The 21,831-nt window shown below is 45.8% G+C and overlaps 1 protein-coding gene across 1 annotated transcript in view; it reads right to left on the bottom strand.

The window, feature by feature from the left end:
* LOC142312235 (uncharacterized) overlaps window positions 1-18,837 on the bottom strand; it is a 95,934-nt gene extending 77,097 nt beyond the window's left edge. The window contains exons 1-3 of the mRNA XM_075351149.1: window positions 18,776-18,837; window positions 384-533; window positions 75-254 (exon numbers count right to left, since the gene is read on the bottom strand). Of these exons, the coding sequence (XP_075207264.1) occupies window positions 75-254; window positions 384-461 (258 nt within the window). The 5' untranslated portion in view covers window positions 462-533; window positions 18,776-18,837. The remainder of the gene's footprint in view (window positions 1-74; window positions 255-383; window positions 534-18,775) is intronic.
* Window positions 18,838-21,831: the final 2,994 nt, after the last annotated feature.

Genomic DNA, 21,831 nt, shown 5'->3' on the forward strand with positions numbered 1-21,831 from the left:
TACAATGATACCGTCACCCCCCGATCCCTTCATAGCGTTACTGTATAATGTCCCAGCATTCCCAGCAGTGTCACCTCTCCAGTCAGCAGCTCAATCATCTTGTAGGTGAGTTCTAGGATCTTCTGGTCATTGATGTCCTCATGTATCGGGGGGTGAGGTGGAGGCCCCGTGATTGGGCTCAGGGGTCTTCCCCATCCCTCAGACACAGGGTCCTGACAGCGCTCACTAGAGGTCTTCTTCACTACTGTGTAATCCTGGTTATGGAGAGACACAGTAATAAATCTCACTACAGACATTTCCAGAGTCCTCCCCTCTCCAGTTCTGTCCATCTGTTATTCCCATAGATAAGAATAATGTAATGTGACGTCATCAGAATCTCTCACCTCTCCAGTAAGCCGGAAGAGGATCTCTAGGGTGAGGTGTAATATCCTCTCCGCCATCTTGTCCTTGTCCATATTCATCCTTCACGGGGCAATCAGGAGAATTCTCTTCTATAGAAGATCTCCACTGAAAGGATCCGATATTGTAGGGACCTGAATGGAGAGAAGATGACGATGTAACATCATAAAGAATCCTGTGTGGGGACTTCCGACTCCTGTGCTCCCATGGAAGGCAGCATGTGAAGAGAGCTCCTGCTTCTTTATCAAGACCCCTGCAGTCCTAGCACACAAACCAGCTGATAAGAGGTGGGAAAGAGGAGATAAGATAGAGTGCATGCCCCTCAGACATAATGGAGAGGTATGTGCACAAGAACTGGACTGCAGGACAGGGATGTTCCCCAGCCCAGAGGAATAGCCCTGCTAATGCTAAAATGGCTCCGGAGGTGACCAAGCCCAGGAAAAGCAATAAACCTGGTAATCAGCTTACCCAGCAGGAGGGAGGGGGTGAGCAGGAGATAAGCACTGCAGGTCTCAGCATTTCTTACAAGTCCCTAGCAGATGAGGTGGTAAAGATGTTAACCACCAAGCTTCAGGAAATGCTGGAGCAGACAGTGTCTTGATGCCCTGAAGCAAATGCAGGAAGCCATCTCACAGCAATCAGAAAGACTGGCTACAGTGGAGAATAGACTCATCACTGCAGAGGATGAGCTGGGAGAGGTGCAAAGAGTCACTAGGCTGAACCATATCTTAGCAACTTGCAGATAAAATTGATGATCTCGAGAATCGCTCCAGACGAAACAACTTAAGAATCATTGGGCTCCCAGAAACTATCACCCCTCACCAGCTAATGGGGATATGCATGGAGGACATACCTCACGCCCTGGGGATTGCTGATACACTCAAGGCTGAAAGGGCACACAGAGTGGGACCCCCAGCCCAGCACACAAGTGCAAACACACCTCCAAGACCCAGGCCAGTGATTGTCAGATATTTGAACTTGGTGGATAAAACTAACATCTTATCCAGCGGGGAAGAGGAGGAAGAGCGCAATGGACAGATACCTTTTGAGGAGTGCCAGTGGCAGCGAGGGACCCGGGAGGAGCGGCGACGCTGAAGATATGAGAAGAGCAGAGGAGCTGAACATGGCGCCGGAGAGTCTGCTGGGGGCGGAGCCTGAAGTGAAGGAGAAAGACGTGATGGATCTGTGTGGGAGCAGGAGAGCAACGGAGGACGCGGCTGAGCAGACAGATTACAACGGAGTTGGAGACAGGTGGATGCAGGGGTCAGAAGAGGGTGGATCACAGTGGGAGGATGAGGGGGTCATGGAGGGAGAAACAAGAGAGGAAGAAGATGGATGCATGGAGGAGGGGGAGCACTGAGAAATAGGAAGGCGGGAGGATTCAGCAAGGCAGCGGAGCAGGGAGAGGAGAGTGAGACAACCCCACCAAAGAAAAAGTATAAGGGTATGTGCGCACTAGGCGTTTTTTTCACGCTGCGTTTTTGTGCGTTTTTGTCTAAAAAACGCACCCGCGGCTAAAAAACGCGGCAAAAACGCATGCGTTTTTGCCGCGATTTGGTGCGTTTTTTGCTGCGTTTTTGCTCACTGCGTTTTTAATCAGTGCACAATGCCATTAAAGATTGTTGATGAAAAAAAAAAAAAAAAAAGGTCTGATGTCATTTCCTTCTTCAAAATGTTCATTGTATGCAGGAGAGCAGACAGCTGCAGAACTAGTGTATGCAGGAGAGCAGACAGCAGCTGCAGAACTACAAGTCTCAGCATCCTCCATTCACTAGTGTATGGAGGAAAGCAGACAGCAGCTGCAGAACTACAAGTCTCAGCATCCTCCATTCACTAGTGTATGCAGGAGAGCAGACAGCAGCTGCAGAACTACAAGTCTCAGCATCCTCCATTCACTAGTGTATGGAGGAGAGCAGACAGCAGCTGCAGAACTACAAGTCTCAGCATCCTCCATTCACTAGTGTATGCAGGAGAGCAGACAGCAGCTGCAGAACTACAAGTCTCAGCATCCTCCATTCACTAGTGTATGCAGGAGAGCAGACAGCAGCTGCAGAACTACAAGTCTCAGCATCCTCCATTCACTAGTGTATGCAGGAGAGCAGACAGCAGCTGCAGAACTACAAGTCTCAGCATCCTCCATTCACTAGTGTATGCAGGAGAGCAGACAGCAGCTGCAGAACTACAAGTCTCAGCATCCTCCATTCACTAGTGTATGCAGGAGAGCAGACAGCAGCTGCAGAACTACAAGTCTCAGCATCCTCCATTCACTAGTGTATGCAGGAGAGCAGACAGCAGCTGCAGAACTACAAGGCTCAGCATCCTCCATCCAGGACTGTATGCAGTTTTTTGCCCAAAAAGAAAAAAAAATGACATGGGCTTCGCCATATTTTTGTATGCTAGCCGGGTACAGCAGGCAGGTACGGGCTGCCCCCAACCCCCAGCTGCCTATTTGTACCCGGCTGGGAACCAAAAATATAGAGAAGCCCTTTTTTTTTAATTATTTCATGAAATAATTAAAAAAAAAAATGACGTGGGCTTCGCCTAATTTTTGAGTCCAGCCGGGTACAACTAGGCAGCTGTGGATTGGAATCCACAGTGCAGGGTGCCCATGCTTTCTGGGCACCCCCACTGCGAATTGCAGTCCGCAGCCACCCCAGAAAATGGCGCTTTCATAGAAGCGCCATCTTCTGGCGCTGTATCCAACTCTTCCAGCTGCCCTGAAGCCGGGTGGCTAGCTAGGTAATAATGGAGTTAGGGCTAGCTGTATATTATCAGCTGGCCCTAAGCCCGAAATTCATGGTGTCACGCCAATATTAGACATGGCCACCATGAATTTCTAGTAATGATAAAAAAAAAACACAACACAGAGAAAAATATTTTTATTAGAAATAAAACACAACACAATTAGTGACTCCATCTTTATTGAAATAAACCCCCCTCCGCAGTAATCCTGGGTCAGGGTCCCGCGCCGTCCAATCCGGATCCAATATCATCTGATCGGTTTGCTGGAAGGCAAAGCGATCAGATGATGTGTCAGGATCAAGTGCCTGAATGCCATCACACATCAGCTGATTGCATAAAAGCCGATTATACAATCAGCAGATGCATCAGTAGAAAAAAAAAAAAAAAATAATGCTCACTTATGTGCTGTGCTGATTACCGGCAGCTCCTGGACCGATCGATTGGACAGGAGTCTGATCCTATACGATCGCTGCCGGAGCTGCCGGTAATCAGCTGATGAAGTCCCCTGACGGCAGGATCAGCTGATAGCCGGCCAGGCGCGAAAAACCCGGCGACACCGCGATCAGCTGATGCGTCAGGTGACTGCATCAGGTGATCCACCGCCAGGTCCTGCAAGCAAGGTCCTGCCCCGGGGAGACTGCACACCGCCAGAGCGGCGGGACCGGGAGGAGATGGGAGCGGGCATGGCATCGGGACCCTGCAGACAGGTGAGTATATGACATTTTTTTTTTTCTACTGTTCACTTTGTTTTTCGCCGCTGCCTCCACCTCCCGCCCAGACATGGCGCCGCACGGAGCTGACGTGCACAGGATGGGAGGTGGACGCAGCGGTGACGGTACCGGGAGGATTCCTGCTTCTGTGTTTACCAACAGAAGGAATCCTCTTCCTGTACACGTCACTGTAGTGCCCACCCCTTGCGTTTATAGCTGCGTTTTTAGTCATAGAAACGCGGCTATATGCGTTTTTCATTGCGTTTTTAACATCTCATTGAATTCAATGAGTGAAAAACGCAGTGGAAAACGCAGAAATAATTGACATGCTGCGTTTTTGTGGTCACCACAAAAACGCAGCTAAAAAAAAACGCTGTGTGAGGACAGCACTTCTGAAAACCCATTGACATTGCTGGGGAAGCAATGTCACTGCGTTTTCAGCACAAAAACGCGGTAAAAAACGCCGCTAAAAACGCGGCAAAAACGCCTAGTGCGCACAAGGCCTAACACTACATACCCCTGGCAAAGGAAATATAAAACAAGACCCACTGACATCACATTCCTGCAAGACATCAGGGAGGCAGAAACTCACTACAGATAAAAAAAACCAAGACAACACCGCCATCTGCTGGCCAAAACAAGCAACCACAAGAGTTTAATGTGGATTATAAAAGACTGGCAATAGAAGTGACATCTCACCTGTCTAAAGAATATTAAAGTGGCCATTGAGACAACTATCCAATCTTCATTAGCTGCCATGCAAAAACAACTGAATGACCACTCCAATAGATTGGCAGAAACAGAACATATAATATCTAACTCTGAGGAGGTAATTCAGAGCATGCAAGAACAAATAGCAACTTTAGTAAAATCCAATGAATACCTGAAAGATAAGGCAGAAGATCTAGAAAACAGGTCGAGGCAAAACAATCTTCGCATTGTGGGGCTGCCAGAATCGGTATCGATGAGCCAGCTAGACAATATCTGTGAGGTGGAGCTACCACGGGCGCTGGGCATAAAAGCGGACTTTAGATTGGAAAGAGCCCACAGAGTGGGACCATTAAGGCCGCAGCAGGGGAACAAAGGTGAAGGTCAAAATTCAAGTAATAAACTCCCGCCAAGAGCCAGACAAGTGATAGTCAAGTACCTTGACTACAAGCACAAAGAGGAAATCCTGAAGGCTTTCAGAGACCGAAAACGGCCCTTACAATACCAAGGCAACAGACTGCTGATCTTTGGGGATTACTCTGCTGATGTATCTAAACGGAGGAAGGAATTCAGCAAAATATGCACATTCCTGTACAACAAAAGAGTAAGATGCCAATTACTCTACCCGGCTATACTAAAGGTCAGGAACTCCAATGGCTCTTTCTCGTATTACAAAGATCACAAGGAAGCGAAAAACGTCCTCATATCACAACACGACAAAAACCGGCCAGATGAACAGGAGAAAAGTTCCAATGGAGGAGAATATCACAGAAAAGGTTCCCCTACAGGCCCGGGAGGAGAGGGGGGACAATCAAACAGACAAGCATGGACTGAAATCAGCGGAGCAAGGAGCAGAAGTCCAGTTCAGCAGCCTAGTCCTGGGTCGGGTCCCAGGGAACAGCGCTCTGGGAGGCATCGAGACATCTGAATATCCAGTAGAAGTCGATTCAAGGATCATATTTGCTCCCCTTGTTCAAGGAAAGATGCCACGTAGAGAGGGGCGAGCCATCGTGAAGAGGATAGAGAGAGAACTGATTGATCTTCCCACTCTCGGTGTTAAAGGGTGAAAAATAGGAAAGAAAAAGGGAATTTTTTTTTTTTTCTCTTTCTCTCTCTATTCTTCCACTCTCGCTCTCTGGATTGCTTTTTAGATTCAAGCACGATGGACCAGATCTGTTTGACAGAAAGGCCTTAGGCTGCTTTCACACCTCCGGTTTCTGCAATGCGGCACAATCCGGCACTTTGCAGGAAAATCGCAAGTTTTTTTTTTGCTGCCGGTTGCGTTTTTCCTGCATAGACTTTAATTAGTGCCGCATTGTGCCGCATGGCCTTGCGTTCCATCCGGTTTTTGCCGCATGCGGCAGATTTAGCCGATGCGGCGGCCGGATGGAAAATTGCCTGGCACGTTTTTTCGTGCGGCAAAAAAACCGCATCACGCCGCATCCGGCCGACGCGGCGCATTTTTCAATGCATGCCTATGGCAGCCGGATGCGGCGCGATGCAGCAAAACCCGCATCCGGCCGCCGCATGCGGTTTTTGCCACTGTGCATGCTCAGTAGCATGCCGCAAGCGGCAAAAACCGGACGGGCCGCATGTAAAAACTTATGCAAAGGATGCGGTGTTTTCACCGCATCCGTTGCATAGCTTGCACAGCCGGATTGAGCCGCACAGCTCAAGCCGGATGTGTGAAAGCAGCCTTACAAATCCAGGACTAGCCCAGCTGACGAACTCTCGTTAAGGTTTTATAATATATAACATAATGCTTTAATCCTTACATAATATTTAAGGTCGTTGTGTTTTACCAGGGGGATAGAGCACAGAACTTGTTTATCAGGGGGGTGAATAGGGAGCCTCATATTCTGGCCAGGAAAAGGGGAAGTCACTCACATGGCGAGGAAAGCCGAAAGTCCCTTGAAAGGGAAAACATGTTTTATAATTGCAGATTTTTTATTTTTCTTGCGTTTTAAAGGTTTTATTTACAAGATGGGGAAAAGAAATGTCATCCTGGGGGAGTCAATTACGAGAACAATGTGGGTAGCCGTGTCTTTCCTGAAGTAGGGGTCCTGAGGGGCAGCATTGACAAGAGCAGATTACCTAGACAAGCATGGTGCATTTAACAACGTGGAACGTTAAGGGCCTCAGATCACCTAATAAGCGAGCAATGATATTAAGACACTTGAAAAGGCTAAAAACGGATATTGCTCTATTACAAGAAACCCACTTGGGGAGGGAGGATTTTTTCCGTATGAGGAAATACTGGGTAGGTTCAGTGTATGGGGCAGCGGCACAAGGTAGGAAGGCGGGCACACTGATCCTGATAAACAAACAGCTCAGTCATGAAGTGGTGGCTCATGAAGAGGACGACCAAGGAAGATGGCAGCATTTAACAATTAGGGCTAAGCCACACGGCGAGAAAATCGGTGCGAGTGGAGTGCGATAAAACATCGCATTCCCCTCGGACCAATTCTAGCCTGTGTCAGCACACATGGGCGATTATTTTCTCAGCCCTAATCGGACTGAGAAAACAATCGCAGCATGCTGCGATTGTAAGCTGAGTCTCTTTCTCTCGCACCCATTCAAGTGAATGGGGCGAGAGAAAAATCGCACTGCACTCGCGGTACATCGGTGTACTGCTAGTGCAGTGCGAGAATGGCAATAGCCGGCTACACAGTAGAGAGGGAGAGAAATCCCTCCCTCCTCTCCTGAGTGCCGGCCCGCCCCCCGCAGCTGAGGTCTGCTCGCACGAACGGACCTCAGTTGCAAGGACACAGGCATGACACTCGGCTCTGCTGTACTGCCAGCACGAGCCGAGTCTCATGCAAGTGGATCGCAGTAGTGCCCGTGTGGCCCCAGCCTTACTAGTCCAGCGGGAACACTCAGCATATATAATGTTTATGGTCCAAACACGCACCAAAGCAAGTTTCATGACACCCTAAAAGCCCTAATTTTAGCTGACAAGGAATCTAACATCATAGTGGCGGGAGACTTCAATACAGTGCCAGACTCAGTGGAGGATAGAAGGAGGGGAGAGGGAGAGTTAGGATCCGGGGACAAAGGTGTAGCTCACAAAGACGTTTCATTAGAAGATGTAGGTCTGAAAGACGTATGGAGATTAACTCACCCGCACGACATTGAATATACGCCCTTCTCTCACCCACACGGCAGTTGGTCACGTATAGATCAGATTTGGATGTCTATGGAACTTGTGAATGGAGCACAAAACTGTATGATTAAGAATATGGTGATCTCTGATCACAGTCCGGTGAGAGTGGACCTCAGAGAGAAATTCAAGAGGGGATCAGACATTATTTGGAGATTCCCGTCATTTCTCCTCAGACAGGACAATTTTCACAAGATAATTAAAGAGTGGTGGGAAGAGTTTTCAGAAGATAACAAGGAACACAGGGTGACCCCAGTACTATTCTGGGAAATGGCGAAAGCGGTCTTGAGAGGGCGTTTGGTGGGATATGCGGCCATGATTAAACGGAAGACGAATGAAAGTTACAACTCCCACAGCGAGACAGTGCGGATAGCATATACTAAATATTTGACGGACAGGTCTAGCATGGCAAAAGATAGGTGGTTGGTGGCTAAGAGGGATTTTGACGAGTGGGCAAAAAAAAAGAGCAGCTTTTTTGGTCTCACAAGCAAGCTGATCTTCACAAATTTGGCAATAAGGCGGGGAGGATGTTGGCAAATTTAGCAAAGGGTAACAGAAAAATGACAGTAATCTCTAAATTGAAAACAAGGGGTGGGGGGGCAACTTCGGATCCCAAGGAAATTAACAGGGTGCTGGGAGACTATTATAGGAAGTTATATGGGTCAGGACATAGCGACATGACTGACGTGTCAGAGTGGCTACAACGAGCCCAATTGCCTAGCTTAACGGAAGAGGAAATAGAAGCCCTAAACGCGGACATTGCAGAGGAAGAGGTTTCAAGAACAATAGAGGAACTCAACACTAATAAGGCACCAGGACCTGATGGTTTCAATAGCGAATTTTATAAAGCACTTAAGGATCTGATTTCACCAGATCTAACCTTAGTTTTTAATGCAATCCTGGGAGGAACAGAAATCCCTAGAAACGCCAACATAGCATACATTAAATTGATACCTAAGGGAACTAAAGATCTAGATGACCCCTCGAGCTACAGGCCCATCTCGCTCATCAACCAGGACTTAAAAATAATGGCCAAAATCATGGCTGACAGATTGGCCATGGTCCTACCCGGGTTAATTTCAGAACATCAGGTAGGGTTTATTAAAGGGAGAAATGCGGTGACCAACATCAGGAAGACGATTATAGTGGTTGATGCGGTTCGACTGGGGCGTACTGAGGGAAGGGCAAGGCCTGCTTTAGTCACACTCGACGCTGAGAAAGCGTTCGATAATGTAAATTGGGGCTGGTTGGACAAGGTGATGGAAGCTGCGGGGCTTATAGGTAAAATGAGACTCTACATCAAAAATCTATATGCTAACTCGGGAGCAAGGATACACACCCCAGGCTTCCTGTTGGAAGTGTTTCCTCTGATGAAAGGGACGAGACAGGGATGCCCGTTATCCCCCCTACTATTTAACCTGGCAATTGAGCCATTATCAAGGGTGCTGCAGGGTCACAATAGTTTCAAAGGGATAAACATAAGGGGAGCAGAAATGAAGATAGCACTTTTCGCCGACGACGTGATTTTATTTATGGGAGATTCAGGCACGGACCTGCCCCGGACACTTGACATGATTGAAAAATTTGGATCGTTCTCAGGTTTCAAGTTGAACAAAAAGAAATGCGAAATTCTATATTTGAAGGGAGGTCAAGGGCCAACTGGGAGAAACTTAAGCGAGGGTCATGTGAATGGGATCCCTATAGCACAATCATCAGTTAAATACCTGGGAGTGTATATAGGGAGGACGGTGGAATCAATTTACAAATTGAACTATGGTCCACTGATTAGGAAAATTATAAACCAACTGAGAGGCTGGAAGGGATTACCCCTTCCACTATTGGCAAGATACCATCTCATAAAAATGATGAGCTTTCCCAGGTTGCTGTACCCCTTCCAAACGATTCCGTTACTGATAACACTAAAGGATGTCAATAGACTCAACTCAGCGTATGCAGATTTTATTTGGAGGGGAAGGAAACCTAGAATAAAGCTGCGTACCCTGATGAAGTCAGTGGAGGAGGGAGGAATAAACTTCCCAGACGTCATGGGATACAACATTGTGTGCATCATGAGACATTGACTGGCTGAGAGGAACGAGCAGACACCCAGATCATGGCATGGAACACAAGTATGCGGAGCCATGGGACCTGACGTCCATTCTACACTCCCCACTGTCCAAGGTCGAAGGTCACATAAGAAATTCAATTATATTCCGAGACACCATGCTGGCCTGGAGGTTGGTAAGACGGAAATTGGGACTTTCATGGAAGGTATCAAAATATCTAAATCCTTGGGCATCGCCAAACTTCCCCAAGGGGCGGGAGAATAAACTGTTCCTTAGATGGAAAGAGAAAGGCATTAGAAAAATGAAAGATGTTATGAGTGTGGAAGAGAGAAGGTGGCTGACAGGACGGGAAGTGCTGGATAAATATGACCTCAACTGTTTCCACATTATTCAATATGAACAATTGAAGCATGGAGTAATGAGGGATCTTGGAGAGATTGGAAGGGAACTGAACAAGAGCATGATTGACGAGCTAATGGAGTGCGATGTAACAAGTGTGAATGTCTCTCAAATATACCGAACATTCAGAGGTTTGTTAATATCCCGGGAAGACAGTCGTACACTTTTAGCGTGGGAGAAGCAACTGAAAGGACGAGAAGTAGTGGGTGACATACTGAAAGGATGGGTGCAGATGCGGAGGCAGGTCACCAATGAGAGCTGGAGAGACACCCAATTTAGGATATTGCACAGGGCGGTGTTGGGTTTCAACATACCGGGTAAAAATGCACGGTGTCCTAAATGCCACAAGGAAAAAACAGACATGCTACATGGTTTGTGGGAATGTAGGGCAATAAAGAGGTTCTGGAATCAAGTCAGAACATTGGTTCAGACAACATGGAAAATATACTGCAAACCAGAATTAATGGTGTGGATTTTTCACGTCTTTGAGGGTGGAGTTAGAGGGGGACTGAACACTCAAGATAAAAAGACATTTGCAATCATACATGACATAGCCATGATAGCTAAAAGGTGCATCCTAACACATTGGATAAAGGAGGAGGCCCCATCCACAAGGGAAGTCATTGGCGAACTACATAATCTTCTGAAACTAGAAGCAGAAAGGGACAAAGACAATAAGACTACCAAGTTCTTTGGGAGATGGAAAACCTTTATAGAGTCTCATTTCACACGGGAAGAAATAAGTTGGTGACACCTTTCAGGCATTCGGAGTGGTACCTTCTAAATGAAATCCAGGGTAGCTTGGGAAAATTAAGGTTCAACTAGCGGGGACTCGAGGGAAGGGGGAAGGACAGACGTCACGGCAACAACAAGGCTCAACATTGATATTGGAAATATTACAGGATGACAAAGGGGTTCAGGGGTTTGTTTTACATGTGTTCCGTTTGGATTTTCTAATACTGACTCATTGTATGTCATTGCAAATCGAAAAATGGTTTGGAATACCATGTTGAGGTGTTATCCTTTTCTTTTAAATATTCTGTCAATGAATGTACGGGTTTTTTTGTTTTTTTTTTTGCAATCATACTTCTTTTGCTATGGTTTTGTATAAAATTTTGTAAAATCAATAAAAATTGTTTGGAAAAAAAAAAACTAACATCTTACAAGCATTTCGGAAGAAGACATCCCCCACGGTGGTAAGGGGAAATAAGATTCTGATATTCAGTGACTATTCGGCGGAGGTCACAAAGAAAAGAAGAGCCTTCAGCGATGTCTGCACAGAGCTTTTCAGAAAGAAGATAAAATTTGCTTTGCAATTCCCGGCCATCCTTAAAATTTTTGCCCCAGGAGGAGGTACAGAGACATTCATGGCCCCTGATCAGGCAAGACGCTATGTGGACAAGACTTTTGCAAAATCGTCGCCCCTGGCAAAGAGTGGGGATGCTACTCCCCAGAGGGGGTGAGGACATAAAATAGCCCATACAGGGGCAAAATTGCTAATGTTTAATGTGGAGTATTGATGCTGTTTGTAAAGGAGCAATGGGGGGAGGGGGATTTGTATGGGGGTCTGGAGTTCATGATGTGGGTCTGAAAGCGTTAACTCTACCATAACCCGGACACCCCCAGTCCCTCTCCATACCCCCGCTTCTCCCTTTTTTTTTTCTTCTTCTTCTTCTTCTTTCTTCCTCTTTCCTTTTTCTTTTCCTGTCTTGCCCAACCCCTTTATTATCCCATCACCCAAACACACCCCCCTCCCACACATAACTGCCTCCCTCTACCCCCATACCCACACTCCCCTCCCACTCCCTCCAACTACACTCCCCCACCCACAAACTACTTTCCACCCCTCCCCACCCACACCCCCTTTTTCCACCCACAAACAAACCCTCTCCTGCCCCCCCCGACTACACACTTTCTCCCACCCACAAACTACCTCCCACCCAATCCGTCCCAATCATCTCCCCCATCCCATTCACACCTCCCCCATTTACAACCCTTCTCCTTCCCATAACCATCCTCTGGACCCCTCCTCCATTCTTCCCTCCTTTCTTCCTTTTGTTTCCTTTTTCTTTCTTTTCTTTTCTTTTCCTTCATCTCTCCTGGGAATGAGCCTCTATATACTGGGTCAAGGCTCAACCTACTTTCAGTCCTCAGGGCTTGGGGATACTTGTATATATTTATGAAGCTATGTAGCTATGTTTAGCATGCCTTTAAGTGAAGTGTGGAAGCTCAAGAAAGCGAAAATATTTTGAGGAGAGAAAGAGGGATCAGTAGGAGTCCCTACATACATGCGGGAAAAAAAGTGAAGTCCGCAACTGTGTTTTCCTACAAAGGATATAGGATAGCGGTGTTATTTTGTTGGTTTAATTGACTTTTCTTTTTTTTTTTTTTGCACCACCAGAGAGAGACGCGGTGGACAGGTTTTAAGAAGGTTTTAGTTAAGATAGGATAAGAAGTAAGATTTCAAGTAGTATAGAAGGATGCAAATGGTGTCATGGAACGTTAAAGGCCTGCAGTCGCCACACAAAAGACGAATGATATTGAGGCACTTAAAGAAGCTTAAACTAGACATTGCCCTACTTCAGGAGACCCATTTGAAAAATCAGGATTTCACCAGAATGTCCAAAATGTGGGTGGGAGAAGTGATGGGATCCTCAGCCCAAAATAATAAAGCAGGTGTGTTAATACTACTCCATAAGCAGGCAAATTGTAAGGTAATAACACAGGAAAATGATGGAGATGGGAGAATACAAAAAGCTTTGCTTGATACCCCATGTGGACGACTCAAAATCTATAATGTGTATGCACCAAATGAGAGTAATAAGATTTTCTTCCAGGAGTTGGAGAGGCAGGTTTTTGAGGACCCTGAGAGGAACATAATAATAGGAGTGGATCTTAATACGGTAATGAACGTCAAAGAAGATAGGTCGGGCACAGGACACAAACGCATGGTAGCCAGGACACATGACAGGGTGCTGAATCTATTCACAGAACATACTAGTGTAATAGATGCTTGGCGAAACTCACACCCGGCAGACCGAGAGTACACACATTTCTCCCATGTCCATAACACATGGTCTAGAATAGACTATTTTCTACTAACACATGGTCTACTCAACAAAATGAGGAGGATCGACATACAAGATCTGGTGATATCAGATCACGCCCCATTACTCCTAGACCTAGAAGAGACCTACCCCAAGGGAACAGACATAATGTGGAGATTCCCTTCACACTTAGCCCAGGACGAGAACTTCCAAAAACTGGTGAAAATGTGGTGGCAGGAATATACATGGGATAATAAGGAGCATGAGGAAAACTCCCATTTATACTGGGACGCAGCTAAGGCAGTACTAAGGGGAAGAATAATGGGATATGTGAAAGCATTGCGAAATAAAACAACTAAAGCATACACTGAAGCCAGCAGAAGGACCAGAGAAGCATACACAAACTACATTAATAATCCATCTATTGGTAATAGGAACAAGTGGATAAAAGAGAAAGCAGAATTTGACTTGTGGGTGGACAGGTCAGAGAGGATGAGGGGCCAGAGAATTGCATCACTTTATTTTAGATTCGTGAACAAGGCAGGTTCGCTTCTGGCACGAATGGCAAAGGGAATAACTCCTTTAACATCCATAACTCATTTGAGGGACCCATCTGGGGCTAGTAAATAGTTCAATTATTCCAAATTTATAAATTTTTATTTAAGATTAAGGTAACATACCACCAACGTGCATATACAGGTATAAGTAATTGACCAAATCGGTCGCTTGCATATAAATACAGAGACAATGTGTACAATGAACATATACAGTTGTCAGAAATGAAGGTTCACATATAAGGGATGGAGTCAGGGCCCAAACTTATCTTTAGGACCACACACACAATGGTTCAGGCAGCGCCATAGTATGGAAGGAAGATTTCAGTCCATATAAATCCAAAGAGGTATATAAAGGTGCTCTCCAACAATTCCCTTTTTATTGATGAAAGTGAGCCTTCAACTTCATTGAAAATAGATTATCTCCACCTCAACGCGTTTCCCCATACAAACACCACCTGGGGCTAGCCACAATGACCCAAAGAAAGTCAATGACATATTTGGAGAATTCTACAAAAAACTATATGAAAAAGGTCCAGCAAATGACACAGAAGGAGGCAACTTCCTAAACAATCTGTCATTACCCACAATTACGGAATCGGACAGGGAAATATTAAATGCCCCAATAAAAGAGGAGGAAGTGAGAACAGTTGTGAAAAACCTTAAAAATAACAAGGCCCCAGGCCCAGATGGAATGACGGGGGAATTTTATAAAATACTACAGAAAGATGTTATGCCCACTTTAGTAAAAGTTTTCAACTACACTCTCCAAAATAAAATTCTACTACAGTCAGGCCATATGGCGTATATTAAGGTAATACACAAACAAGGAAAAGACCCCTCGGACCCTTCATCATACAGGCCCATATCGCTGTTAAATCAAGACATTAAAATAATCTCTAAAATCCTGGCAGACCGGCTAGCATTGATCCTCCCATCGATAGTAGGACCACATCAAGTGGGGTTCGTTAGAAATAGGTCAGCAGTATTCAACATTCGCACAGTGTTGGCGGTACTAGATGGAACAAAAAGACCGGGCCTGATAAAGGGGAACCCTGTGTTATTGGCCTTAGACGCGGAAAAGGCCTTTGACAATGTAAATTGGCATTGGTTAGGGCTAGTATTAGATAAATTTGGTATAATGGGTACTTTTCGGAACTATATGGAGGCACTTTACGCTACGCCTGAAGCTAGAATTTCCACAATGGGCTTTCTGTCAAAATCTTTTCAGCTACAGAAGGGAACTAGGCAGGGGTGCCCCCTGTCCCCTCTCCTGTTTGACATGGCCCTTGAACCACTAGCCCAATACTTAAAAAAATCAGAAGATTTCTCAGGAATCAAGGTGGGGAATAGTGAGATAAAACTAACCTGCTTTGCAGACGATATGCTTTTATTTATGTCAGACCCAGAAAACCAACTAAAGAAGATAATAGACAAACTGACGTACTTTGGCTCCTTCTCAGGCTACAGGATAAATATCAGTAAAAGTCAGATTCTATATTTGACACCCCTGGGACATAGGCAAGGTGAGGGAATAGAAGTAGCCATAGCCCCCCACTACATCACTTATTTAGGAATTAAAATAGGCAGAGACTCAATGTCATTATATAGACTTAACTATCCACACCTAATTGAAAAAATAACTAAAGAGCTAGACAGGTGGAAAAATCTTTCCCTGTCCCTGTTTGGCAGAGCACATCTGATAAAGATGATCAGCTTTTCCCGTTTGCTCTATCCTCTACAAACTATTCCCTTACTGCTGAAACACACCAATATCAACAAGTTGCAAAAATCGTTTGTAAAATTTTTATGGCAGGGAAAGAGACCAAGAGTAGCCTACTCAAAGCTGTCTCTACAGAAAAAAGACGGAGGGGTACAAATGCCCATGATTAAATTGTACAACTTAGCGGCGCTTGCCAGACATATAAAAGACTGGATCAATGGGACAACCTTCTTTTCTAACGTTCAGCTGGAGAGGGAGGTAACAAGCCCTTTTAACTTGGTAGCGGTATTACATATGAAGCTAGATAAAATACCAACGTACGTGAAACAGAGCTGTTTAATAAAGGACACGGTGGGGGCCTGGAGAGCACTGAGAAACCTGTATAGACTCCCTTATTGTCTTTCATAATTTACCCCGTTGTGGGAGGATCCAAATTTTATTCAAGGGTCTCAAAACAAATTATTTCAAGGATGGAAGCAGAGGGGGATACGGAGGTTGGGTGATTTACTGAAAACTGAGGAGGGGAGAGTTCTGAGCTGGGCGGAGGTATCGGAAAAATTTAACATGGAAAATCACCATTACCTACAATATTTACAAATAACAAGACATTACACATCAGTGGTAAAAGAGGTCGGGAAGGCTGAAAAGAAGGGAAGTTTTGATGTATTGATTGGTCAGGGAGCGGGACATGAATCCCTTTCCATCATATACCATCGATTGAGAGATCAAGTACAGGGCCCCTGGAAAGAGCAAATATTTAAAACCTGGGAGACGGCTCTGGGCGATCCGGACATCTATGATAAAATTCTAAGGGGTTGGAATCTGTTAAGAAAGTAATGATAAATGAACAATGGAGGGAGATGCAATTTAAGCTAGTACACAACGCAATTTACGCCTTTAATATACCACATAGCAGCTCACCAGTGCATTTCTTGGACCATTGCCCTAAATGTGGACTCCATAATGCAAAACTGTTTCACTGCATATGGGAATGTCCACGAGTGAGGGGGGTATGGGAGGACGCGGTGGCGTACATATTGAAGATTTGGAAAGTAGTTATACCTGTCACCCCTCAGTCCTGTTTGTTTCACTGTATAGAAGCCCCAAGGAAACTGACAGAGCAAGTGCTCACATTCCAGGTGTAATACACGTAGTATTGCTTGTAGTCAAGAAATGCCTACTTAGGAATTGGCTGATAAGACAGACTCCGAGAAATACAGAAATAGTTGATACCCTAAAAACAATAATGATGTACGACAAACTGGATTCGGAAAAACATAAGGAGAAGTCCACTAAAAGATTCTTCAAAAAGTGGAGAACATTTATTAAGCAAAGCTTCACACAGACGGAAATCACCCAGTTAATTAAAGCATTTGAACACACGTCTTGGTATTGTGTGGAAGACATTGCAGGGACACTGAAGGTAGGGAGCATCCAAAGGACCAACTGAATTGAACAAATAGGTTAGGTTGTTAAGTTAAAGGAAATTTTTGTTAAGATAATTCTATGGAGATGAAATTGTTGTGCCAATGAAAAAGAAAATGATGTAGCAGAAGCATTGTACAATCCGGAGAAATTTTATGGAATGCAACAACATGTTCTTTTGTTGATGATATGTGCTTGCTGACATCAAATAAAATATGTTTAAAAAAAAAAAAGAATCCTGTGTAATAATACAATTACTGGAGATAATACAAGGAAACATATCAGGAAATAGAGCGTGTAGATGATGTATTCTCTCATGTCTCGTACAGACTGGAAGATAAGATGAGTTGCTGACTAAGACGTCTCATCCATGTTCCCAATCACTGGCTATGTCGGCAACTGCTCCGGCAACTGATTGGCTGTAGGAACCACCAGTTCATTGGCACAAACCAGGAAATACAGAGATTGGCGAGGACCTCAGCACGATGGTATTTTTATTATTTTATAACATTTTATTAAAGTTACCTCTTAAGGCTCCCATACACATTAGACTAAAGCTTGCTGAAACTGCTCATACAAGGAGGAACTGGTTGAGTAAATAACATGTAACACAAACAAAAGGATGCAACAGTCCTTTGTATGCAAACATAGAATATATGACATTTAAACCGTATTAATGCTATATAAAATATACTTAGAAAAATGAAGGTTTTTAGCGCAAAAATCGGTCAATTCTTGTATGCCCATCACCGCGGCAAGGTGACCTTTCTTTGATGGGATCCTATCCAAGTGTCATGCCTCTACTGGACTAAACCCCTATAAATATATGGGCAGATACGATCTGGCATTTATTAAAACAATCCTGTGGCTGATGGGTAGGGAGCACAGTCAGAATAGCAGGCTGTCTACATCTCCAATATTTACTGCAAAAAAACACTCAAACACCAAAACTGCATCTCCAAATGAAACATAGCAAGTGTTAACAGGTGCCAGCTGCTTTAGCTACACAAAGCCAGAAACAAAAAGGGTACAGCCACATTCTGTAGGTGCCAAGACATGCGCAAACATAGAACATATGAAACTTAATCTGCAATAATGCTGCATAAAACATGGTGAGAAAAATGTAGGTTCTTAGGGCAACAATTGGCCAATTCTTGTATTGCAATCACCTGTGACAAGGTGACCTTTATTTGATGACACCCTATCCTATTCTCACGGCCTCTCCTAGACCAAGGAGTGCTGCTGTATCCTTTTGTTTGTGTTTCCTGTAGTTGTAGCAGCTGGCACCTGTTCACATTCACACTCGCTATGTTTTATTTGGAGATGCAGTTTTTTTTTTTTGCAGTATATATTGGAGGTGTAGACAGCCTGCTATTCTCATTGTTCTCTCTGCCCAACAGACACAGGGTTGTTTTAATAAATGCTAGATAGTATCTGCCCATATATTTATAGAATTTTAGACCTGGAGAGGCATGACACCAGGATAGGGTCCCATCAAAGAAAGGTCACCTTGCCGCGGTTGATGGGTATACAGGAATTGACAAAATGTGGTCCTAAGAACCTTCATATGCGGGGACAAGAAAGGTGGCAAGGGCAGGAAAGGGGCCCAAGGACTGAAGGCAGGAAAGAGGCCGAGGACCGAGGGCAGAAAGGGGCCGAGGACTGAGGGCAGACGGGTTTCCTCACTTCCGGCCTCTCATAGTTGGGGCGTCTGTATCTATCAGAGGAAAAGGAACAAAAACCTCACGATTCATAGAAATCAGCAAGAGAAAAACCCCAAGAAAGTCTCAGAGCTGTAGGGGTTAATGCCCCCTGCCCCAGTAATGGGGACTCTCCACTCACCTCCTCCTGCAGAGCCGCACACTAGATATATGGCTGCTCTGTGCTTCCAGGACCTGTGATGATGTCACGTGGAGGGGAGGAGTCAGGGGTCACATGATCAGCTCCTCAGTGTGTGCAGGACTCTGCTGTGCTGGGTGTCATGGTGCTGGGTGAGGGGAAGGTTATGTGTGGGGTCAGGAGGGGTTTATAGTGTGGATGGAGCAGAGCCGTGTGTGTACGAGGTGTATGGAGCGGAGCCGTGTGTGTACGAGGTGTACGGAGCAGAGCCGTGTGTGTACGAGGTGTACGGAGCGGAGCCGTGTGTGTACGAGGTGTACGGAGCAGAGCCGTGTGTGTACGAGGTGTACGGAGCGGAGCCGTGTGTGTACGAGGTGTACGGAGCGGAGCCGTGTGTGTACGAGGTGTACGGAGCGGAGCCGTGTTTGTACGAGGTGTATGGAGCGGAGCCGTGTGTGTACGAGGTGTATGGAGCGGAGCCGTGTGTGTACGAGGTGTACGGAGCAGAGCCCTATGTGTATGAGGTGTACGGAGCGGAGCCGTGTGTGTACGAGGTGTACGGAGCAGAGCCGTGTGTGTACGAGGTGTACGGAGCGGAGCCGTGTGTGTACTAGGTGTACGGAGCAGAGCCCTATGTGTATGAGGTGTACGGAGCGGAGCCGTGTGTGTACGAGGTGTATGGAGCAGAGCCGTGTGTGTACGAGGTGTACGGAGCGGAGCCGTGTGTGTACGAGGTGTATGGAGCAGAGCCGTGTGTACACATGTTCGGAGCAGAGTCGCCAATGTGTGAAGTGTATGGTGCGGGGTTGTGTGTAGGACGTGTACAGAGCGGAGCCATGTATATTCTATACCTACAGAGCAGAGGTTTGTGTGTATGAAGTGTACTGAGCAGAAGTTTGTTTAGAAAGTGTATTTATAATCGCAACTATGTGTGTTTATTGTGCCCACAGAGCGAAACCAAGTGTGTGTGAGTATGGGAGGTGTAGGGAGCTGGAGCGTGTGTACGCAGGAGGTGTAGGGAGCTGGAGCGTGTACGCACAGGAGGTGTAGGGAGCTGGAGCGTGTGTGAGTATGGGAGGTGTAGGGACCTGGAGCGTGTACGCACAGGAGGTGTAGGGAGCTGGAGCGTGTGTGCGCAGGAGGTGTAGGGAGCTGGAGCGTGTGTGCGCAGGAGGTGTAGGGAGCTGGAGCGTGTGTGCGCAGGAGGTGTAGGGAGCTGGAGCGTGTGTGCGCAGGTTGTGTAGAGAGCTGGAGTGTGTGTGCGCAGGTTGTGTAGAGACCTGGAGCGTGTGTGCGCAGGTTGTGTAGGGAGCTGGACCATGTGTGCGCAGGTGGTGTAGAGAGCTGGACCGTGTGTGCGCAGGAGGTGTAGGGAGCTGGACCGTGTGCGCGCAGGAGGTGTAGGGGGCGCCGCCATCTGTGAATGATGACTGACCAGGTATAACCACTACAAGACCACGTAATCTGTCTAGAGATTACAACCCACAATGTTCATCTCGCACTCATGAACAACTACCCAAACTGTCATCACTAAGGTTTGGTTCGAGCTCTCGTCGCCATCCTCCTCCATTCACCTATGACAGAGACAGAGCCGCCTCAATTTTAGTTCAGGTAGATGGAGAGGCGGCTTCTTCCATTTTATCTAAGGTACAATGAGAAAGTCAGAGCCACCTCCATTTTATCTGCACTAGTTACTGTGGGGATATTTTACAGTGTGGGGGCGTCATGTACGACCACCTCAGCACGTGACGTGGGGTGCGCCTGCACGGGCTAATATAAATTCGATTCCTCACACTCAATCTTGCCTTCAACCTCTGTTTAAAGCTGAAAAGCGATTGTAAATACCACACCCCGACATCGTCCACTCACCCCGGCTACAGAACACACTGCCACCACTCATCAACTACAAGGGGGAAGGAGTCCCTGAACTGTACACTATTGTATGTCAAACAAAAAGGTCACACACTCTCTAAAAGGCGATGGATTCTTTACAGTATACAAGGATCAAAGTAATTAAAGTTTTAACCTCTTAACGACTGCTGATAGTACTATGGCTCTGTGTTAGGCCCCCTTCACACATCAGTGATTTTGGTACGTATGTGACAGTTTTTATACGTACCAGAATCACGGACATACGCAAACCCATTAAAATCAGTGGGTCTGCACACACATCAGTGATTTCTCACTGGCCTCTGTCTCTGTGCGGCGTACACGCGTGTAATTGATTTTTGTACGGAGACTTATCCATTTTTTTTCTGGCATCACAGATGACACACGAACCACACTGTGTGATCCGTGAAACAAGTACCAGAAAAACACGTACATTTAAAATAAAATTATTTTTAAACTCACCCATCTCCAGTGACGCTGTCTCCGGCCGCTGCTGTCTTCTTCTACTTTCAGGCCGGCTAATTATGCTCATGCGTATGCAGTTATGCACTGCACAGCCGACCCGGAAGTAGCTGCAGCGGGGAGACAGCGGCAGCAGATCACACGTGTGGCATAATCACGGCACACGAACGGACATACAGTTAGGTCCAGAAATATTTGGACAGTGACACAAGTTTTGTTATTTTAGCTGTTTACAAAAGCATGTTCAGAAATACAATTATATATATAATATGGGCTGAAAGTGCACACTCCCAGCTGCAATATGAGAGTTTTCACATCCAAATCGGAGAAAGGGTTTAGGAATCATAGCTCTGTAATGCATAGCCTCCTCTTTTTAAAGGGACCAAAAGTAATTGGACAAGGGACTCTAAGGGCTGCAATTAACTTTGAAGGCGTCTCCCTCGTTAACCTGTAATCAATGAAGTAGTAAAAAGGTCTGGGGTTGATTACAGGTGTGTGGTTTTGCATTTGGAAGCTGTTGCTGTGACCAGACAACATGCGGTCTAAGGAACTCTCAATTGAGGTGAAGCAGAACATCCTGAGGCTGAAAAAAAAGAAAAAATCCATCAGAGAGATAGCAGACATGCTTGGAGTAGCAAAATCAACAGTCGGGTACATTCTGAGAAAAAAGGAATTGACTGGTGAGCTTGGGAACTCAAAAAGGCCTG

This window comes from Anomaloglossus baeobatrachus, chromosome 5 (genome assembly GCF_048569485.1).
Source record: "Anomaloglossus baeobatrachus isolate aAnoBae1 chromosome 5, aAnoBae1.hap1, whole genome shotgun sequence".
Classification (NCBI taxonomy): domain Eukaryota; kingdom Metazoa; phylum Chordata; class Amphibia; order Anura; family Aromobatidae; genus Anomaloglossus; species Anomaloglossus baeobatrachus.